At 42.2% G+C, this 23872-nt stretch overlaps 1 protein-coding gene across 1 annotated transcript in view; it reads left to right on the forward strand.

Annotated features, from left to right (window-relative positions):
* PAPPA (pappalysin 1) overlaps positions 1-23872 on the forward strand; it is a 237167-nt gene that overhangs the window by 74269 nt on the left and 139026 nt on the right. The window contains exon 7 of the mRNA XM_077913087.1: positions 4684-5182. Coding sequence (XP_077769213.1) covers positions 4684-5182 — 499 coding nt within the window. The remainder of the gene's footprint in view (positions 1-4683; positions 5183-23872) is intronic.

Here is a 23872-nt window from a genome sequence, read left to right on the forward strand (position 1 = left end):
TATTGGGTGCGTGAATGAAATAATTTTCAGACATCTCCCCACACCTCCATCCAACCCAACTGTCAATTGGTTAAGTCAATTCCTGGTTTGCTCCTGACCCTCTTAAAGCGTTATGTGCAGAGTAGAGTTCAATTGGAAGTGCTGAGCCCCCTGGTTCCCTGAGCTGACTCAGGCATGCAAGGAAACCCAGCAGCCTTGGGTTTTCCTTCAGGATATGTAAATTTAGTGCATGCAGGCCAGGAAAAGACTCTGTTCTTTTTTTAGAGCATCCTATTACAGGCTCTGTGATCCTTTTGGCTCAGACCCTTTTAATATCCTTGAAGAAATAAACTTTTCCATGAGCCAAATTCTGCAACTTATTTCTCAACTCATTTTCATCCTATTTATCTTTGCATGTTTAAGTTTTTGGACTTCCCAAACTAACATAAAACTCCCAAATCTATGAACGATGCCAGACATATCTTTGGGGTTGGTGAAAGAGTCTGGGGTGGGGGGGTTAAAGTGGGCTGGACCTTGGTCCGAATCCTGCCATCAATGTGCTCTGTGCCCTTGAATGAGTCACTGAGCTTCTCTGAAGATAGCATCTCATGCACAGAATAAATGTCCTCTCTAGCTCTAATATTCCATGAAGCTGTAACTTCTTTATTTTAACTCCATATTAATAAGATAGAATTTTTTTCATTTAACAAATATTTATTGCACATCCATTATCTTCTATTAACTCCATTACATGAACTTCAGGTAAATACAGTCACAGAAATTCTTGCCTTTGGCCACAAAAAGTGGTTGGACACAAAACAAACCCTATTTTCCTATCTCTTGAGCAAAAACTGTATTTCATAGACGAATATTTCCTGAGGTGTTCAATATCAGGGACAGTTGTCACCCAGGACTTAGATAGCTAGGCCTGATCAACTCAGATCTCAGTTAAGGTCACATATACAAACATATAATGTGTTGGGTTTTCCTTGAGAGAGTAACACACGGCACTAGCTCTTTTCATTTTCATTGTTTGTGTGAGTCCTTTCCCCCATTTTTCTGCCCAGAATATTTCAGGTGTGCTGAGTATTCATCTGGAAAAAACTTGGCACCAAGTTTTTATGACTGTATTTGTGTCAACAGCTGCAGTGGATATACACAAAGATATATAATAGATGTCTGTATGGATCTTCATAAATGTAAATTTAAATCAGCATAAGTATGTATAAATATATTTTACACACATATATGGCCTCACTTCTAGTGACCAGCTTCTATAAACATGTAACTTTTCATTTAGTCACCATATATACAAAAGGGTATGTATTAACAATGAAGTTAACAGTAACCTTTGTGCTTTTTGTCCTTCCTCCTTTCTTTCTTTCTTCTTCCCTTCCTCCTTCCTTCCCCTCTTCCTCTGCCCTTCTCCCTGTCTCACATTCACACTCAGTCAACTTTTCAGCCTTGTTCTTTCTTCCCCCTTAGGTACTTTGGTTAGTCCTCGTCCCTTCTGGTGTTCCTTTATCCAAGCTACAGGTGTGATTATCTGCATTAGTACAACCGTTTCCCACCTGGTTTCGCTAGACTGGGAGCTCCATGGGGCCAGAGACCATGTGTGTAGAAACCTCTCTCCCCAGGGACCAGCCTAACTCTGGACACAGACTAGCCAGTCAATAATTATTCTTTGGATGGATAGATGGATGGATGGATGGACGGACAGACGGATGAGTACATACATGCATGGATAGTGTCTGTGACTCTAAACAGTGATTTTTCTAAAAGACAAGTCTCACTTGTTTGCTTAAAGTTTTTCACTAGCCCCCCATCCCTCTCAGTATAAAGTGAAGTTTCCTTAAAATGACCTACAAGACCCTTCATGATCTGGGTTCTGTTTAGCCTGCTGGCATCATTTCTTGCTGCTCTCCCATTGTGCTCAAAATCATAGTCATCTTCTTTTCCATTCTGTCTCAGTTGTTCTCTTTGCTTGGACTTCCTCTTCCTCCCAAGCTTTTGCCTATTAATTCCTCCTTATGTTTCATAACAGAGCTTACGTGTTTGTGAGCATTTAGTAAATATCCCATCCCATTCAAGTTTCACAGCACCCCTGTGAGGTAAGTATCATTGGAGTAGGTGACAAAATAAGAAGCTTGTATAGCTGATACTGTAACCCAGCTTCCATTGCTTCAAATCTTGGCATGCTGCCTGGACCAACAGTATCACATAATATTCTCCCCATCAGGGAATGACTTAACCATCCGAGTCTCAGTTCCCTCTTCTGTAAAAACGATTTTCATCAGGCCTGTGCCATAGACTTACTACCAAGAGGAAGAGAGCTGAGGCATGTAGCATGCTTGGTGCAGCGCCGAGTGCATAGGGGATGGTCAGTTCATAGAGCCTCTAAGGTTAAAGGGGTTGCTGCATTGATGATGGTTGTACCCAGTAACCCCCAAGGCTCTTTTTTACATGTAAAAGTTGGTCTGTGATAACCAGACAAGCACAAGCTTTGCTAAGATCTCCATTCCTGTTTACTTAATTGAGGGTAGTGTCCAGACTCACCTTCCTGTCTTTTGGAAAGTGTCTGGTCCCTCTGTTGATTAACAAGAAACCAGGGAGAAGGCGGGAGCCAAACACATGTGTCATCTTTATTCTCTTGTAGCTCCCACCACTGATAGTCATTTCTCCAAGGAAAGGAGAAGGATTGTCCCATCTGTAGACAGTTCCAGGAAAAAGTGTGTGGAGGGGTGGAAAGCTCACCTGGCATTCCCCATCAGTGAGCTTCAGTGTTCCATGAAGCTTTCACTTCTTTATTTTAACTCCTTATTAATTAGAAGATTTCTTGTTTCACAAATAGTTATTAAATGTCCACTTTGGTCACTATCTATGGACCAGGCACTATATGATATAAAGGCTACCTGGCATGGAGTGAAACAGAGTATGAGAGGCAAAAACATTAACTATCTAATGGGATCTTGATGACGATCAGATGGATAAATTAATAGCTAGGGAATGTGCTTCACACACATTAAAATGCTGCCCTCAGTAAAGCTCAGTGAGTAAGTGATGTCTGTGTGTCAGTAGTCCACAAAGCTAAGAGAATCAAGAACACCACTGAGTTGGAGAGTCAACAGAGGAAAATCTTCACCTTCACTAGGGCTTCTAAGGCGTCAGCATAGACATCACTTCTGCCTTTGACTTAAACCACTGGTCACTTCTAACCAGCCTTTGCTTCAAATAACAGATGAACCTTGCCAAGGGGCACCGGAGAGAATCCTGTCATTCTGTCCATCTCTTCCTGCTCTAATGTGTTGTATTTAAAAAGTCTTTTGAATATTCCTCATCTTCTTCCCCTCTCTCTTTCCTTTTTCTCTTCTCCATCTCCACATGGTGTCTTCTCTTTTCTCCCTCGGTTGGGCAGAGAGACAGAGATTGAGGCATTTTTAGCCTTCACTGGAGTAGCTTTTCCACCCAAAATGGTTTTCTGATGTTCATATTGTGATTCCTATGATGCTGTAACACTACCACAAAGCCATTTCAGACAAATATTGCCTTTTCCCTTTTGTGTTACAAATGCCCAACATCCTACCTCCCACCGACCAGTGATGCAAAAGAAGAAAAAGAATGTGGCTAATAGGATAACTTGAGATCCTCCATCCTACCATCACCAGCTGATCTGTATCTCTTGCTAGACTCTCTTAAACAAATTAGAGCCAATTACTACACTGAGTCCTGATTACTTTTCTCAGCAGTGCAAAGGAGAGCTCTCTGAGGGTCTAGGACTAATGATCTCAGCAGAGAAAAATTCAGAAGTCGCTGCAGGCTGAGATCAGTGGGGATGAGGCATTGTCTCCCCAGGGAGAGAGTAGAAGAATCTCTCCTTCCTTCTCCCCCCGCCTCACCCAACCCTCCCCTTCCTGAGTCAGACTGGACGGAACTCTGAGAAGCTCAGTGGTATGGAATGACCTCATGTGGCAGAGAGGAGGAGAGATAAGATGGCTCCAGGGGCTGCCTTCCAGCTCTGTCATTCATGGTTCTAGACAGTTTCCTCCCAGAGTCCTCAGTCCAAGGGGAGAAACTATCTGTTCTCACCTCTAATTTGCTAAAGGTTGCTTGTTGTCCTGTCATTTCAAGAAGGTCGTACTAAAATCAGTACTTTAGAGATTCTAGTTTATTTTAGTGTCCTCTGCATGCAGGAGGGAGAATAAAGATCATGAACTTCAAGATGAGACAACATTGGGTTCTAATGCTGACCTTCACATCAAGCTGTGAGGCTTTGATCAGTTCACTCCACATTTATGAGTCTTAGTTGCCTCACCTCTGAGATGAATCTTTGCAAGAAGTAAGCACGTTCAGGGGACATATGGGTATTTGGCAAATGTATGTCTCTCCCTTCTTTCCATCTGAGGCAATATAGCTTATAAGTAGGGATTAGATAAGGAAAGTTAGGACATTGACTTAAGCGTAAGATACTTACTTGAATCTAGTTTTGACCAAATGTTTGGTGATTCATTCAAGATCTGTGTTGCAGGGGTGGAGACAAGCTGGGTGCTATGCACACAGCTGATTTACCAGAACACTGAGAATCTTCCTTCTTTTCACCCTCTCTCTGAGCTCAAGTTAGGCCAGTCTCTCCTAGTGTCCACAGGAAGCTCCGAGGACCAGACTGGAGGGCTTTCAGGAACTCATACCCTCATCTCTTCTCCATAGGTCATCCAGATGTTGAGCAGCCCTGTAAGTCCAGTGTCCGCACCTGGAGCCCAAATTCAGCTGTCAACCCACACACAGTCCCTCCAGCCTGCCCTGAGCCACAAGGCTGCTACCTTGAACTGGAATTCCGCTACCCCTTGGTCCCTGAGTCTTTGACCATCTGGGTGACCTTTGTCTCCACTGACTGGGACTCTAGTGGGGCTGTCAATGACATCAAACTGTTGACTGTCAGTGGGAAGAACATCTCTCTGGGCCCTCAGAATGTCTTCTGCGATGTCCCACTGACCATCAAACTCCGAGATGTGGGTGAGGAGGTATCCGGCATACAGATCTACACGTTGGATGAGCACCTAGAGATCGATGCGGCCATGTTGACGTCCATTGCAGACAGCCCGCTCTGTCTAGAGTGTAAGCCCCTGCAGTACAAGGTGGTCCGGGACCCTCCTCTCCATGTGGACGTGGCCTCCCTCCTACACCTCCATAGAAGATTCACGGACACGTAAGTGCACTCTCTGGATAGGGAGATGGTCAGGTGGGTGGGCTGCAGATGAATGTAAGGATGGTCAGAGAGGCCAGCTCTAGAAGAAGATTAATCATTTCTAGGGATCTATAACTTTCACTGATTGTAGAATTGTCCTAATGAGGCAGAGTTGTTATGGTGGGAACAGCAATGCACAAGGAGCCAGGAGGCCTGGATTTTTGGTGAGAGCTCTACTGTAATGCTAAGGTTCCTACGCTTTTCTTAGTTTTCCCAATGATAGAATAAAGGAGGCTGTATAAGATTAGGCATAAGAAAGTCATATATTACTGATGAAATTGGAAGAACTGAAGTTTGCTAATGATTTCCTTTTTATATTTAATTGAAGATTCATGAATTGTGATTGCTTTGTCAGTGAGTGAGAAGAGAGTGAAGTTATAGCAGGTTGCCTAGAAATTGAGCATGTTTCTGCATTTTTGCATGAGAATGTTCCTGGAAAGTGAACATAATCAGTCCCAGTCCTCGTTTGGTTTCCTTTTACGAAGTGGAAGAGAGGTTCAAACCCATTTGATCCTTAAGAGCCCTTGTAGCTCTAGGTCTCCAGGAGCCTTCTGGGATACTCATGGCTTTTATGTGAGATAGTGCTTGTCCTTCATATTCATTTCTCAAGCCACCTCTTCCTCAAACATCCTCAGTATTTAGGAGAGAGGCCACCGTATAGTGATGTTACCAGTGCTTTGCCTATATGCCAGACCATGAGCTGAGATCTTTGCATCTTTTACTCATCTCATCCTCTCCACAACCACAGCCCAATTATCCTTCTTGTTTTACAAAGAAGAGAATGACAGCATAGAGATGTGAAGTCATTTGTCCAAAATCACACAGTTAGGAAGTGGTAAGATCAAGTTTCTGTCCTGACTCCTAAAGCCAGTGTCTTTGATCAGTGTTTGGCTAAAGATGTGATTCTAACTTCTGCTTTAATCCAACAAATGAAGGGGCCTTCACCACCTAACTTGGGTACCAAGAGTTTGCGAAGCTAATCACCAAAATTTGTTGAACTATGTACTGTGTGCAAGGGCTATAAGTAGGGAACACTTTGAGTACTGGAGAGAACAATAGCTCAGAAGTCAGATACCTTGGGTTTAGCCCCGGCCAGTCCACTTACTAATTTTAGATAAATCTTTCAATCTCTTTGAGCCTTACTTCCTTCTTCTGTGTAATGAAAATGCTCAAGTCAGTGGTTTCTATGGGCTTTTTGTCACACTCTCTTTGGTTCTAAGATGATATAAGACCCAATATCTTCTCTGTCTACTTGAAAATATTTACTGAGCCAATCATTAATAGAAACCAAATTTTGGAGGAAACTTTTAATCTTTTTAAGAGACAGAACCACTTTCAAACACTTTACCAGCACTCCTTTTTACATGCCAGCAATTAATGCGCACATCACAAGCAGACCCTTGCCCACTCATTGACTCAGAGATGAAGAACATCTGTTCAAGAACTCAGAGGGAGCACTTGGTTTGTGTTTGAGAATGTACTTAAAATTTAAAGGATCATCTTGCCTTGAAAATATTCCATAATGCTGTCTCTTTCATCTTCTTGCTTGTCTAGAGTGGTAAAGTTCTATAAATATGCATCCACTTAAAATTTCTTTATAAAACAATGGAGAGAAGAAGTCATAGATGCTTTAAACTCTCAATTTAAATACAGATTTCGTTTTTTGCCTGGAGTTGTGTGCTTGTGAGAATAGACATAGTTGATAAATGTGGAAGGGTAGAAATTCAACTGAAGAAGTGAGAGCCCCTGAGTCGCATTCCCGGATAGTCACCAACTTGCTCTAGGATCTTAGGCTAGTCACTCACCCTTTTCAGCCTTAAGAGGCCTTAATCTGCAAGGAGGAGGTTGTGCTAGACTAGGGGTTCTGAAAGTTGGGTGCATGTTATAGAAACTAGGGACATTTTAAAATCCCTTATATTTCACCAGCATCCCTTCTCCAACCCCATCCCCCAATCCCCAACACCCCAAGTATTAACTTAATTTGTAAGGAGATAAAGCCTGGCCATCAGAAGAACTTTTAAAATCTCAGTGGATGATTATAATGTACATTCATGTTTAAGAGCCATTGCACTAAAGCAAGTTCTCAAAATGGGGCCCCAGGCCAGCAGCAGCAAGACCTGAGAACTTAGGTCCCAGCCCAGACAACTGAATCAGAAACTTGACTAGAGGGTCTTCCCAAATGACTTTAATGCTGCTACAGTTTAATAGTCACTCTATTAAACTGTGTAAATGATCTGTAAGGCTCGGGGATTTCCAGGGTCTCTTTCCCAATACTCATTCAATTTGAAAATAATGTACTGAGGACATTCTGTGTGCCAGAGTGTTCACTAGAAGCTAAATATTTCAGGAATGACCTGGTACCTTTCCTGTGGATGCTCACACTTCAGTGCTGAAGACTTTAACCATGTAGTTAAAAACACCCAGTCCTATGCCACTTTGCTTCCAGAACCACCACTATTCAGACCCACACTCTTATGCTCCATTTGTTCTTTCATTCACTCAACAAATCTTTCTTAGAGCCCACTATGATGTTTCAAACATATGGGCTAGACTGAGGCCTTCATTAACTTCCTCTTTGTCTTTCTTGAGTCCTAAAGAATTTACTGGAGACCTAGGCTGGGCTACATTTCCTGACCTGAATGTTCTCTGAGATTCTAAAAAAAGTAAACCATCATTCCAAGTTAACCTACCATTTCAACTCCTTTATCTCTTGGTAATTTGAGTTCTGAACTCCAACACAAATACCTCTTTGTGTGTGTGTGTGTGTGTGTGTGTGTGTGTGTGGTGTGTATTTTGCTGCTTTCACATTTTTTCCATATCAAATAAATTGGCTCTTATACAAGTTCTATATAAAGACTGTTTTGGAGAAAAAGAGGAGTGAGAAAAAAATGCTTTCTTTTTCTTCCCTGACTTAACCCATTACATGATTCCCTTTGACCTTTGTCTTCATTTTTTTCTCTCAACAAAAATATTTATTCCTTCTTTTATCTGTACTGGAGATAGCTTCCCAAGGTATGACATTGATGGAAAGGCTTCTGTGCTTACCCAATGGACACTTCTAGGAGACTGATTACTTTTGGCCAGGATGAGGAAGAAATGTGGAACCTCTCTGTTACATGGAAACCCCTCCATTGAATGAGAAGTGACACTGGTATGGGAAAAGGGGACCAGCATTGACTCTGCTACTAACTCACCATATGTTGTTAAGACACATTGCATCACATCTTTGGGCTTCAGTTTCCCTCTTGGTAAAGTGAGGGGGCAACACATTAAACTCTTCTCTGTGGGTAGACATTGTTCTTAGGTGACTAGTGACTCATTAATTTTTTTTTTTTGTAGTAAAAGGGACTTAGCAGAGACTGTCTGTAAGAATCGGTACCCAGAGGAGACCACTAATTCACTAGGATGCCCGAGTACAATGTGTAGTTGTGGACAATAGTAATAAAAATAACAGTAATGTCAACCGTTTGCTGAGTATTCTCTGCTCTAACTGCCTTAAAACAAATATTTATGAGGAAGTAAAGCTCAGAGAAAAAGCTGAAGCTCAGAAAAGTGATTTATTCGACCTAATACAGCTGGTAATGACAGAGTCAGGTTTAAAACCGACGTCTAATTCCAAATAACACCTTCTCATCCACAGTACCACACCACCTTCTGTTGTAATAGTGCAAAGGCAAGATTCTAGACCTCAGACATGCATCCAAGCTGGCTGAGGTTTAAGGTATAGCAAATAGAAGACAGGCTATGACTCAGGAGACACCAGTCCTCAGTCAGTTCCTGAGACCTACTCGGAGTCCAGAAACACCAGCTACACAGCCAGTTCTTTATGCATCTGGCTGGGAAGAAAGAGCAAGGAAGCTTCTGTTTCTAAACTTGACTGCCAAGTGCTTCTGTACTGGCTACCATGCTCCTTGGGTCTGGATGGAATCTTCAGATTTCTCTAAGATGTAAAGACTGTGGACAAAACTGAGCTCTTTTTTTTTTTTCTGAGAGGAAGTGAGGAATAAAGCAACCAGAAACAATGAATAGAAGCTCACTCTCTTCATCTCTTCGTCTATCCATCCATCCATCATCAGTTCATTCAGCAAATATTTAGTGGTGTCTATCAGATACCATGCACCGTATTAGGAAATGATGATACCGTGGTGCCAGGATAGGCATGGAGTCTGAGCTCATGGTACTCACACTGTAGGAAAAGAGGGAAGCAGTGTCACTATAGTGTAGCAATACCCCGAAGGCGGAGACAGAGACAAAAAGTGGCTTCTAACCCAAACTTGGAAGAATTGAGATGTAATTAAGAAATATAAGATTCCTGAGGACTGGATTTTCTTTGTTTGCTTGCCTGTTAGTGCCTTCCAGGTGCCTAGAATAATTGCAGGCACAAAGTAGACATTCGGTGAATATTTTTGAACAGCTCTTAAATGAAGAAGGAGAAGGAGTTTAGTGGTTGAAGAGAAATGGAGGAGCTATAATTTACTGAGTACTTACTATGTGTCAAGAACTTACTAAGGGTATGACTTAAGTAATCTCATTTGATTTGATCTGCACAGCAGCTCCACAAAGTAGGTGGTCTTCTTCCCAGATTACAGACGAGGACCTGGAATTCAGACTTTGAATAGCTATCAAGCCACCTAGCTAGGGTTGTATGTAAATCCATCAACTCCAAAGCCAGTGCTCTTAGTCATTCATTCTCTGGTTGAACAAATATATTTGTGCCTCTCTCTTCTTAGGATTTTTGATTTAGAACTAGAAATATGCATAGAAGTCACTTCTCCCATTTGGCTTATATGTGCATCCCAATTAATTATTCTATTGATTGTCTCTCATTCAGACCTGTTAACCTGCCAACACAATCTCTGTCTATTTTGCCTCAGCTTCTTGGCATTCTTAATATAATTCTTAGGGGAAATGAATAAGCATAAGGAAATGATATATTTATATGGTCTGAGTGGAATTTCTTGTGCATTTGAGTCCAAATTTTACAAATCAGATCCCAGGTCTGACTCTGGACTCTACGTGCTCAGAAACCCCACCAATCGCAGCTCAAAAACTGTAGTTCATTTATCAGTCTGATCACTCAACAAATGTTTGTTGATTCCCATCATGAGCCTAACTACTTTGTAGGCATTAGGGATGCAGTAGTGAACAGAGCAGAAAAGGTCCTTGCTCTCATTGATTCCTGCAGTGTGGCTGGGAGACACAAACCAGAAACGATTGCATAATATCCCAGTTGGGTAGAGTTTAGTGATTTTAGAGAAGTGTTAAGGGAAGGCCTCTGATGAGGTGATATTTGAGCAAAGACCAGAAATGTCTCTTAGTGATTCATAATAAGGACTAGCTGAACTGCCATCACTGAGACCCTAGCCTATTTGGAACATGGGTGTCTTATAACAGGATCCTTGGTCCTTGATCACTGTTTGGCTTGTCTTATATTTAACTGTGCTTGTGTTTTAGTTCCTTTTTTATTCCCCCTCTCATGTGGTTCAGATTCTTAAGTACAAAATGTAGCATGCTCATATGCAACAGAATCAGGGCTTCTATGAATGCTTGTTGAATGAATGAATGAATGAATGAATGAAGAGCATGTCAACAGTAACATAGAGTGAAACTTCTCGGAATATATGTCTCATGCTTCCAGATCTTAGCCATAACATTGACATGCAATGCCATATTAAGCCTCAGAGGATTGGGAAAGTTTAGACCAAATCAGGGTCAACTGAAGGCATAGATGGATCCCTCATGCTGTTTCTATGGCTCTTAAGCTGCTTCACCACTTCATTGTTTATCTTGGTCCCACTTCTTTTCCTGGCTCTTTCTGTATGTCACCCAGTCATCCATTCTTTGTTCTTGTATGTGTTCATTTGTTAATTCATTCACCAGCCAACGAGTGCAAATCAAATGTAACTGTGTTCAGTAATAGTTGTTGTTTGCCTTAACAAGTATTTACTTATGTGCCTGTGCTGAGCTATATGCTATGTTGGAACTAGGAATAGAGTCCCGATTCCTGGCCTCATGAGCACACAGTTTAAAGGGCCTGAACAGCCAAGGAATCAGGTAACTATCTGGTAGCATGGAAAGTACTCTAGTGCAAAGATCACAGGGAGCTGTGGGAAAACACAAGAAAGGTATCTGCCCCAGCCTGAGGTGGTTAACGAAGGTTTCTCAGAAGAAGCGATGTCTAAGCTGAGGCCTTAAGGATGGATAAGACTTGATGGTTAAGTGTTGATCATTGAAGAGGTTTGCCCTAGTACTGATGGTCGAAACCAGGTGGATACTCAGCAAACGTTGATAGATAAAAGAATGAGTGAATGAATGAATGAATGAATGAACCAGCATACTATACTTTATGGAAGAAGTGCATATTCAGTCACAGACCAGACATGGAGTCTTGAGAGAGGAATGTAGTAATCTAGGCTATCTATACACCTTGGTTCTTAAATCTATATCACTCCTTTTAAATGCCATACAGTACTCCATGGAGGGAATGTGCTACAAGTTATTTAACTGCAGCCCTAAAGCTGGGCCTTTATAATATTTCATGCATTTTTCTGTTACAAACAAATGCTGTAGTCAGTACTCCTATAGGAACCTCCTTATAGGCACATGTGAGCATTACTCTAGAGTTGATGCTGAGAAATGATATTACTGGATCATAATCTATTGGCCTTTTTTTATTTTAGTGGATACAACCTGTGGCATTTTTGAGAGGGTGAACTAGCTCACATCCCACCAGCAGTGTGTAGCAGGACCTGCTGTTCTGCACTGTCACTGTTTTAGTTCCTTTTTTGCCACCACTGGCAAAACAAAAGTGCTTTGTCTCTGTCCATTTGATGATTGAAAACATAGATTCTTATTTATGGTTTTGTGATTGAACATCTTGGGTGAGCATCTTTTCAAATATTTACTGGATATCTACACTTTCTCTTCTGTGACTTGTCTATTAATATCTTTAATTTAGGTCTGGCTGTTCATATCTCTGTTTTCCCATCTGTTACACTGGGATTTTAATGTCAGCACTCCTGCTTATCCATCAATGTTATTAGAATCTAGGGTAAAACAGGTAGTCACGAGAGAACTAGCATTTATGAAGAAGTTACTCTTTGTGTAATTATTTATACACATTGATTTATTTTTCAAATGCTCCCTGGCTGGGAACCATGTCACATTCTGAAAATACAAGGGATAAGAAAAACCAAACCAGTTTCTATACTCCATGGAGCTTAAATTTAGTCACTGTGTTAACCACCATCACATATTCAGGTAGCATTTACTACCTGTAGCACTAACTACTACTACCACACTACTACTAACTACCACATACTGACTACTTGAGATACGCTCAATATTTTTATAAGCCTGCCAATGAGGTATAGGTATCAACATGCCTTATTTTTAGATAGGGAAGCTGAGACTCAAAGAGGTAAAGTCATTTATTTAAGTAAGATCTCAGCATTAATAAATGTTAGAGTCATATTTTACATTTCCTTGCCTGACCCCCAAAGGCTGTGCCTGGCAAATTACTGAGCATAATCATTGCTGTGACAGGCAGAGCATAAGGTGGCATCTTGATGGATGGAGAAAATAGATATTTAAATTAGCTTTTCTTGTTTCTAAGGAGCAATATAATAAGTATACAAAAAAGAACAAATATTTTCCTTTGCTTTTTGAACATTTAAGTACATGAGAAGGAGGAGACATGATGAAGTGTGGACATTATCAAGCCAGCGTGGTTTCCAGTAATGTTTTGCTGAAATGCATGCTTCAGGTCAGACCTCTTCCTGAGTAGGTCCTTCTCCCATGCCAACCCAGCATGGTCTTACCTGCATTCTGATGTCCTGCCCACCAGGATGGATAGGCGAGTTATCTCTCCAAGCCCAGAACAAATACCTCTGCTCCTAGCCTAGACTAAGCAAGTTATACAGTCAGCACAATTTACTCTATTTCTAGAAGCTGGGCATCACCTACCTATGACTCCCTCTTGTCAGTCTTATGGCCAAGTATCTCTCAGAATGAAATATGGATTCTGGGAATATTAGAGTAAGTGAAAGTGTTTAGCAGAATCAACAGATCTCCATGGTCAACAGCAGCGTCCAAAGAAGTGCTAACTGTCTCCAGATACCTTCATGATTTTGAAAATGCGAAGGGCCCCTGTTTGGTGCTAACACCACTGAAATGACTCATCTAAATTTCTATGGGTCAGTTTGATGCACTACTGGACTTTAAAGTGGTTGTTACAGTGTCTCTTCTACAGATATTAAAGAAGACCCAGGGAGGTTAAACGATAGACACAAGGCTCCATTGATAAATTTATTAATTCACTTATTCAATAACAAGTGCCCTATTGCATGTCAATTTCCACGCTGACACCGGGGTTCTGAATCTTACAGTTGGAAAGGAGAGCTGGGCTGAATAATAACTCAAATAAAAATAGAATTACAAGCTGAAGATTAGTATTGTAAGGTTATAATAATATCCCCTCCTTAAATTAAGGGGGGGATATATAGAAGTCAATACTGGAGAGGTAAACAGAGGCCAAGTTATGAAGGAGGTGTGGCCAACATTATGGAGTTTGAGTTTATTTGTTGGAAAGTAGAGGAACAAACCAATCAAATCTGCCTTTTTAATAAAAGTGCTCTGGGTACTGTGTAACAAAAGGATTAAGGGAGAATTAGAAAGTCCATCCAGAAGTTATTGCTAAAGTCTGAACCAGAAATTATGATTATCTGCACAGAGAAGTGGGTGGACTAGAGGTATGTCTTAAAGGTAGAATCAGCAGTATTTGGTGATGTATTGGATGCGAAGGTTTTAAGAAGGAGCTGTCCAATGACTTTCAAGTTTCAGGTATTTGGAATGATGGAAACGTTATTCTGGAAATCAAAGAATAGATTTTAATTTAGTATGCTATTAGAGGGTGGGACAGGTCAAGAGTCCCTTTGAAAAACCAGTTCGTGAAATCAGGTTGCAATGGGTGTCTTGATATCACCTACTTCTTTGTTCTTTCTCTGCCTTGAGGGTAGGGAGGGTGGACTGATCTTAGTTGTGCTGCTCCAGTTCCTGATTTTTAAGAAAAAAAATAAATGGGTAGGAAAGAGAAGTAAAATAACAGCCATCAGAGTAATTACAGATGTGGAAAGAATGGAGGAATTTATCTCATACTGGACATTGGCAAGAAGAGTGGACAAAATCCATTCAGTCTGTGCTCAAAGATGATGAGAATCCTTAGGGCAGGTCTTAGTGGGTTTATGTTGTGTCTGTTCTAACAGGAACCTCAGACATTACTTTAGAGAGGCTGAATTTGAAAATTAAGAGACCTGATTCCCAGGCCAGCACATGGCTGTCTTGCTGTGTGACCCTGGCCAGGTCCTTTCAGTGGTTTGAGCCTCAGCTCCTTCCCCTGGAAAAAGTGGGTTTTGTTTCCTGTCCATGCAGTCTGACAGCGGGTGTCCTGTAAAAAACCAGTGAGATAATGGGCTTGCAAGAACACGTCGCAATCTGGGGAATCATAAAGATTTAAACGTTCATGATTCTTTCTATTGTTTGGTTTTCATTAGGCTTGTTCTTGGCCAGGGCCAGTCTGGAGAGTAAGTGTGAAAGGCAAAAACACAGACATGCACAGACACACACATGAAGCAGTTTCCCTTGAAACTTTAACCAGAGTTGCTAAGATTCAGTGTCGGATTCGAAGAAAGGAAAGACAAATTGCACTTTAATCTCTGTCACTGAGTTAAAGAAAAAAGAAAAGAAAAGGAAAAAAAAAAAAAAACTCTGCTGAAGCACTGGACCTGGATTCAGGAGACCTGGATTCCAGGACTGAGCTCCTAAAATTTTGCTGTGATCATGGTCTGTGACCCCCATCTGTGGACCCCAGCCTCCCGTCTGTAAAATGAAGGCATAGGTAGGTGACTCCAAAGGACATCTTCAGCTCTGACATTCTGTTCAGACCCTCCTTGAGCTCTCTTCCGCACTAAAGGCATCTAATTCCGTGAGGGTGGAGCAAGCAGGTCACACATCACATTAGCAACAGGTCTGGATTGTGAGCGAGACCAGCCATCCCTATTGAAAGCCTTCTCAACACACTGGGGCTCTCAGAACTCCACACTGACATCCTGTCTCTGTTTTAGGGCCTACCAAGCTCTCCTTTTGGAACAATTTCAGTATATATCAGTATGTTTTTCCTGCTCGGTGGCATTTTGAGTTGAGAGGGAGACCCCAGAGGTGGGAACTAAGTAGTACTTGCCACGTTATCCTCAGCTTTGGGTTCAAGACCAGACATCAAGTAGATGGACAATAAATGTGGGTAAATAAATACATGCATACATGAATAAACTCTGTGACCGATCAATAAAGTCAGACATTTATGATAATACACAGACCATATCTGGTGTGATGGAGGCCTGTCTTTTAACTTCTAAGATGGATTAGTTACCAAAGAATGAGGACAAAAGAGAATCTTATAACATGATCCTGTCTCCTCTTGGGGCCTCAGGTTCCTTACCCATAAAGGGGCCAGATGATGTAAGGCGGCCTTCCATTCATTCAACAAATATTTATTTAGCACCGTCTTTATAACAGGCCTTGTGTAGGCAGCAGAAATAAACCAGTCAACAAAAGAGTCCCAGCCCTCTAGAAATTTCATCGAATTCGTATAAGAAGTGAACATATGAACAGGTGGTAACAAAGTTGTGAGAAAGGTATTAAAAGGTGGTAAAAGAAGCCGATGGGCAGGGGCTCCCCACTCAGCTTAAAGGCTCGGTAAGAACGTCTGGGTGAAGGGTAGAGCCTAAGCCAAGGCGAGGATATGTAGCCAGGGATAGGAGTTGAGACTCCTTGCTCTTGGCAAGTTGGAGATGATGAGAGAGTGTGGAATTGAAGGAAGAAGGGTCGAGAGAAGCCAGTAATGATGGTTCTAGACTGCCCTGCTAAGAGGTCTGGGCTTCATCCTGAGGGCAGTGGGAGCCACAGAGTGTTAGGCAAGAGGGCCTTGATCAGACCTGGTTGTGGGACAATTCTTTGGTGATGTGCGGCTCTCAGGGTGAATGTAGGGGATGGAGGCACAGATCGGAAATGGTCAGAGAAGTGGGGCACTGTTATCAGAGCTGAAGCAGGAGACAGTCGAGGGAGGGGCGCAGAGACTTGGGTGTGCTGAGTAATGCTAGGGGCTGGGCATACCTGGACACCCAGGGGGAGGAGGCAGGTGAGTGGGAACTGGATCAACTGGAGGCAGGATGTGGACGGAGTTGAATATTTGGGTTGGGACGAGAGGAGGACGAGGCTCCAAGTACCTCCCATTTGCCAGCTGTGAATCGGTGGCAGGCAAGCAGCTAGGGGCCACTTGGAACCGTAAAATCTCTTCCCTGTGTAGAGAGTCGGGAGCAACGGAGGTGAGCTCGTGCACGTGCCCATGTGCGTGTGCAGGCCTGTGGGTGCCCGTGTGCATGTGCGTGAGCACGTGTGCTCCAGGAGTGTGTGTGCATGTGTGAGCATACGTGCTCCAGGAGTGTGTGTGCATGTGTGAGCATGCGTGCTCCAGGAGTGTGTGTGCATGTGTGAGCATGCGTGCTCCAGGAGTGTGTGTGCATGTGTGAGCATGCGTGCTCCGGGAGTGTGTGTGCACGTGCGTGAGTGTGCATGCTCCGGGAGTGTGCGTGCATGTGCGTGAGCGTGCATGCTCCGGGAGTGTGCGTGCATGTGCGTGAGCGTGCGTGCTCCAGGAGTGTGTGTGCACGTGCGTGAGCGTGCGTGCTCCAGGAGTGTGTGTGCATGTGCGTGAGCGTGCGTGCTCCAGGAGTGTGTGTGCATGTGTGTGAGCGTGCGTGCTCCAGGAGTGTGTGTGCATGTGCGTGCAGTGTGGTGGGCAGACGGGACCTGTGAGACCACCTGTTTGCATCCTCCACTGACTCTCAGAAGTCCAGTCCACGGTTCCGCCAAGGTCCCCGGGGGTCGCGGGGTTAATCTTCCGTGGCACTAATACCTATAACGTTACAAGGCACGGGCTTTGTTTTCTGCCCGGGATTAATCATTCACTCATGGGCCTTAACACAAGCCAGACACCACCTCACTGTGCCTCATGCGAAGCAGTGCCAGCCCCCCCCATGCTGTAGCGCCGCCGTGCACATTCTTGTTGTCAGATGGGAAGTAGGGGTTTTTTCACCCCAGCTTCGAGATACTATGAACTGAAAGAGTTTGGAAACTTCCATCCAAGGACATTTAGGCAAAAACACCAGGAAAGCTGAACTCTGCCTTTAATTTTCTGTATGACTTGGGGCGATTCATTCCCCTTCCCTGGGCTCTCATGTCCACCCCACTAGAAGCTTGGAATCAGCGATACCCGAAGCCATCGGCTCTGTTTCTACATTTTTATGTTCCCTTCTTGGGCTCAGCTCCTTGGGCGCAAACCCGGACTCCGGGGTTTTGAAGCAGAGAGCGTTCTGGAGCGCCCAACCCGGCTCCCACCAGGAATTAGACTCCGGGCCTCTGGGCCTCCGGGGCCTGGCGGGAGTGTCCAGGCACTGACTGAGCCCAGAGGGGTCAGGACGCTTCCCCAGAGTCACACCGCCATTTGATGGGGATACAGGGAGCTGACCCCTGGGCTCCTGACTCCCAGTCTAGGTGCTCCTTCCCCCACAGAACAGAGCCCTGGAGTTTGGCCAGACCTTGGGACGCAAATCCGAGTCGGGCTGCCTGGGCTCCCGGAGAGGTCTGCGATGATGCTCGGGGTGAAATCACAGAAAGCTGACATCAGTACCCTCGTGGCAGCTGGTGCTGGTGAGGGGGGTGGTATAGGAAATGAGAGAACACATTTGGCCAAGCTCAGGGTTCACGTGACGCTCCGAGAGCCCTCATTTCAAAACAAACTCAACCTTTTAGGTTCAAGTTCTCCCTCTCGTCAGAAACGTGACTTCCTGCTTCTAAGAAGCAAGGCTTACAAAAGGGCTTAGGAGGCTGCGTGGACATCAAATAGCTCTTACAAAATAGCGTTTTGATGAGTTAAGTGTAAATGAATCAGAAACATAAGGATTACATTTTCCCCAAGTGCACATGGGTTTCAAAATTTGAGGGGAAATGTAGTTTGCTAACTGCACGCCGGCTTTCACCGAACCCAAAGCATTCATGAGGCGGGGGGTGGGGGGGCGTCAGGGGTAGGGGGGAGAGGAGAGAAGAAAGAGAAGCCCAGCCCCCAAATGGTTTTAGATGTGGTGCCAAATTCAAAAATGCTGTTGGGCTTGCCCTCTGCCAGTAATAAAATTGCTGGCCACCCAGAGAGGCCACAGGGAGGAGAAAGGAGATTGCTTTCCCCACTGGCCCCTGGTCCTCGACAACTGTGTTCAAGTTAGTGCCCCTCAATCACCAGCTGTCACTGGGTCCCTGCTCTCGGCTCACTGGCCCCTGCTTGGCCTCGATTTTCACACTGTGCCGCATGCCTTGTTTACCTCCAACTGTAGCTGGTGTTTTGGCTCCCAGAGGCCTTAGCGACCCATCAGCTTGTCACAAACCCCAGCTCTGTAATCAAGAGACCTGTCCATCACCAGCAGGGGTGTTTGGGGAAGCTGTCACACATCGCCTTTGGTTGCATTCAGGAAAAACAAGAGTCCCTTGTAGATCTTTCCTCTCCCCTTGCTTTAATGCTATCCAGGTGTGGTGTTTTCCCCAAACTGGCAAATGTCTTCCCTTCCAATCTACGCCTGACACAAACAACCAGCTAAGTCTCAGCACTGCTGTTACCTTCTCCCAGGACTCGGAGCTCTGGATCTTTTATAATTTCCACATTGTCCCTCCATTCTTCCCTTGTATTTTATTTCATTGCACCAAGAAAGTAGAAAATCATTTCAATTGGTGGTAAAAGATGATTAAAACAAAATAACAAAGGCCTTGGCTGAAAACTGTTAGTTTTATTAAATTTGCTACTGTGTTTTAAATTGGTACCAGGGCAGATCTTTAGACAATTATATCAAAGGCTGCTGGAATTAATCGGTTGCATGTATGCATTTGCTCCTTTCTGAGCTATGGACAGAGTGGGGGCAGCATCGCAACCATAAAAATAATGAATTTTGTGATACCTGGGTGAGAGGGGCAGAGCCTGGTTCCACTGGGAAGGATCCTAGTGCCCAGTGGACTTTAGACCCCTGCCAGCACTCTACCATTCATTTCATCCAGACCATGGGTCAGAGCTCACAGTGGTCACCAGGGGAATAAGTGATGGATATTGTCTTGCAATAATAAGACAAAAGCCTGAAATCTCCCCAAGCCTTTTGTATCCTCCCAGCCACTACTTGGTCACTCTCAGTGTTGGTGCTCTGCAGACTCTACCTTAGATTATAACCATCCTGTGCTTGATTTATCCTTCCTTTTGTGCTTTTAACTCTTTGAGACTAATGATGCTATCTCCGTCTTTGGGATTAATCCTATCAGAAACTCCATACATGCTTTTTTTCCCCCTTTTTCCTCTCCTTCCCTCCCTCCCTCCCTCTCTTCCTTTCTCTCTTTCTCTCTATCTTTCCCTTTCTTTCTTTGTGGCTAGCCGAAGAAAGCAAGGTCCAGAGAAGAGAACTGATTCATCCAAAATCACAACGAAAGTTAATGCAAGACCTATAGTCTTTTTTTTTTTTTTTCTGATATGTAGTCCAGGGGCTATCCACAGTGATGTGAGACTCTGTCTTTCAAGCTGTTTGGTTCTCAACAGTATGTGATGCTCTCCATCCCAAATCCATAACAACCACCCTTGTCCAGTAAAAAGTAAAACCAAAGTGTCTCTCAGCCTAGAACAAAAGTCAAGTGTTCTCTGAAGAATTCAAGGTAATTAAAAAAAAGAAGAAGAAGAATTCAGGGTGATCCCCAGACAGCATTGGAATTAAGGAGTATATTGTTATGTGGGACAAAGCTGAGTGTACGTAATCTTACTGTATGAATGTTAATGTCTTCTCTTTGGAGAACACTATGCACCACTCCAGAGGCATTTGGAGAAGAAGGTATTTTGTTGTAAGTTTTAGTTCTCTTTAAACAAAACAGAATATGGCATATAGCATGGGGCCCAAACTTGGCAGGTACTTGATCCATTCCTGCATCGTTCATCCCATGGGGAGTATTTGGTCTCCCTACCACCACATACTCCCTTTCTACCTTTCCTCTTAAACTAGTTATCTCTACTGCTACCAAAATGGTCTTCCATGAAACAAATATGATTATGTTCTCCTCCTTTCCCTGATGTGGTTTCTCCTTCCCTTTTCTAGTCAAGCAAGTAAGCCTCCATTGGGAAGTTTTTTCAGACTCTCTTTTCCACAGCCTGGGTCAAATATCACTCCTCTGTGCTCCCACAGCCCTTATACTTTTGAGGCTATGTTAAAGCCATCTGTTTTAATGTCTTTCTTTTCCCCCAGTAGCTTATGAGCATCCTAAAGGCAAGACCGTAGTTTGTTTATCTTTGAATTCCAGACCTAGGAGAAGCTGAGAGAACTCAATGAGTGCTATCTGCACAAATAAATAGATGAACAAATGAAATGATATAAACATATTTATCCAGAATTTGAAAAAGTGGTCAATGCCATCAAAAGTGGCTAGCTTTATGATAGCTAACTAGCTGGATGTACTACTCCTATACCCCTTTCTCATGAGCAGTAAAGATGAAGTGATACAAACAGATTTGTGATCTTTTATTCATAGGACATAGTATGTGTGTGCATTTATACATACAGAGATATGGGAAGGATGCTGACCAGAAAGTTCATGGTAGCTACCTCAGGGTAATGGAATTTGATATGGCTGGATGTGATTTTTAATTCTTTCTTCTAGAACTCTAATTTGTTAAAATAAACATGAGTGATCTTTATGGTTAGGAAAAAATAAAGCAATTATGATAATATGCTGTCACTTCTCAATTAAGAAGAAAAGGTCAGCTCTCACCCTAAAAATACGTTAGAACTGAAGCAACTTTCCTCTACAACTCTACAGAAGAAACAAAATATAATTCAGTCTGAGTTGCAGCTTCGTAAAAGACCTTAGGACCATATGGAAGAGCTTGCCTTATCTTCAGGTAGTTTTAGCCTTCTGTAATTGGACTGGGTATTAATTGGTACTAACATCTTGCATACTAGTGTGTGCTTATCCAAGGAGTCAGCTCAATGTCATGGAAAAGTCAAGGGTTTCAGAGTCAAGCAGCATGGTTTAAATTGTGCTTTATAATCGTTACCTCCATGACCTTGGGCAGATCGCTGCATTATTCTGGACCATAACAGATCAAAGCAAATGATCTCTACCTTTCAAGTTTTATTACAAATCATGCAGAAGGCATATGTAAAGTGAAGTAGCTAATCTAAAGATATTTCCAGTATAAAACATTTGTCCAGATATCCTAGATTCCAAATATCCTAGATCAGAGCAGCAGAAAAATATGTCACCAGGGGCAAGAGATGAAATGAAACAGAACTAGACAGGTAAGCCCTAAAGCTAACGTTTAACTGTGGTAGTTGGGACAAGGGAGAACCATCAGATTTTGGCAACTGAGTAGAGTGTATATTCTTGCTCATCCGAGCAGAAGACATCTGGCCCTGTAACTTTTCGAGGTGAGGAATGGTAACTAAGGTTTTTGGAGTAAAGTGGGGATCTCTGGAAGTCTACATGGTTAGTGAAAATGTGCAGAACTATCCATGTGTCTGTTCTAAGCCTCACGAAAACTGAGCTTTGAGTTTATACTGTGCAATATGGTCTAGAAATGCCTGAGTTGGGCAAGTACTGACAACAAAAGAGAGAGAGGGCAAGAGAAAGAGAGAGAGAGAAAAAAAGAGAAAAGGTTCAAAGCTAATGATGTTCCAGAAGTACCTAGCAGTGAACATGAAATCACTCTGGAGGGGGATATAGATTTTGCCCAGGGACCACGTGATTCCCACAGATTAAAACCTAACAAACATGAGTTAACATGTAAAAATTGAAAAGATGCAAAAAAGTAAATGAGACATTGAGAGAAAGGTCAGCAACCAACACCAAGGTTTTTATTGATCATGGTAACAAGTGTGCCTATTGATTAGTATTTTTGTTAGGGTAAACAAGAAAAATAAATAAAATTAGAAAATACAGTCTCCAAAGATTAGGTGAACTGAGAAGAGAGCAGGAATCAGGAAATCCAACAAATCCAAATGAAAGCTAGAAAGGAGGAAAATAAATATGCTAAAAAAAGGAATGATAACTGCAAAGCACAAAGATGTAAGAAATAAATCGAATACAGTAGGCATTCTACTAATTGGGTTGAAGTTACCCTATGAAGGTTCTCAGGTTGAACTTAACTAAGGATAAGTTCACTGAAAGGTAAAAGGTAATGGAGTGGAAAATATTTACCAGGCAAATACTAAGCAAAGCAAATTAATACTCACCAGACAAAGGAAAAATCAAGGCAAAAAATATCACTAAGATAAAGAGGTCACCATATAAATTATAAAAGGAAATTTTATGATAATTTTGAGCCTAAATATACCAAAGAACATGACTTGAAAATGTATAAATGAAAAATGCCTCTTCCCTAAAACAGTGATAAATCCATAATGATATTATGATATTTTAACACACCTTTCTCAATAATTAATTGATCAAGCAAACTAAAATAATGATCTAGAAGATTTTGAACAACACGCAAAGAAATTTCATCTGATGCAAGTGTATAGAATCTTGCTATTGAGTTAAATTATATACGTATTACTTTTGGGGATGTGTAGGACACACCTCTTTAGTTTAGCATGTCATAGGCCAGAAAACAATAAATATCAAAAGAATCAATATCACATAGAACATTCTTTCTATGATGCCAGGCGCACATACATAATTGAATACATAAATAAATAGACCAATTAAATGAAAAAGATAAAACTTCTTTGGTAAATTAAATATATAAGCAAGAAGCAGAAGTCTTGTGTAAGGTATTATACAGAATTCAGCAGAGTAGTAAAAGCCCCACACTCACACAAACACGCACATTGTACCTAGGCTGGGTCATCCCAGAATGAGAAGAGACTCTAATGTTAGATGGGTTCTGGATTCCAGTAATTCACAATGTCAGCATATTAAATGGTTTTTTAAAAAACAAGGTTGTCTTGCTAGATGCCAAACTTAAGTCTCTTGTTACAATCAGGCCCCTTCATGATCAAAAAACAAAGCAAACAAAATAAAGTGATCTGGGAGTAGAAAGGAACACAGTGAAACACCGTAGGCATTATGTTTAATGATAAAATATGAGAGCTATTCCTTCCAACTCCAGGGTCAAACCAAGAATGCCCAGTAACACTATTGGTCCCACCTGGCACAGGCAGACAAGAATTATAAACACAAATTCTGGGCATTGTAAAGGAAGAAACAAGCTATTACTATCTTCACCTATAAGAGAATACATAGAAAAATTAATAAGAATCGACAAATTATTAGAACCAACAAAACAATCTATGAGGACATCTAAATATAATATAAATTTATAAAACTCAATTATTTTTATCAGCCCCCAAATATGAGAATGGAATTATACATATGTGTGTACATGTGTATATATATGTATGTGTGAGTAGATAGATGAAAGCCACCATTTATTATAGCTCTGACATCTATAAATGCTTAAAGTTAGGAATATATTCCTAATAAAATATCATTCCAATTTTTACAAAGAAAGCTTTGAAACTT

This window comes from Canis aureus, chromosome 10 (genome assembly GCF_053574225.1).
Source record: "Canis aureus isolate CA01 chromosome 10, VMU_Caureus_v.1.0, whole genome shotgun sequence".
Classification (NCBI taxonomy): domain Eukaryota; kingdom Metazoa; phylum Chordata; class Mammalia; order Carnivora; family Canidae; genus Canis; species Canis aureus.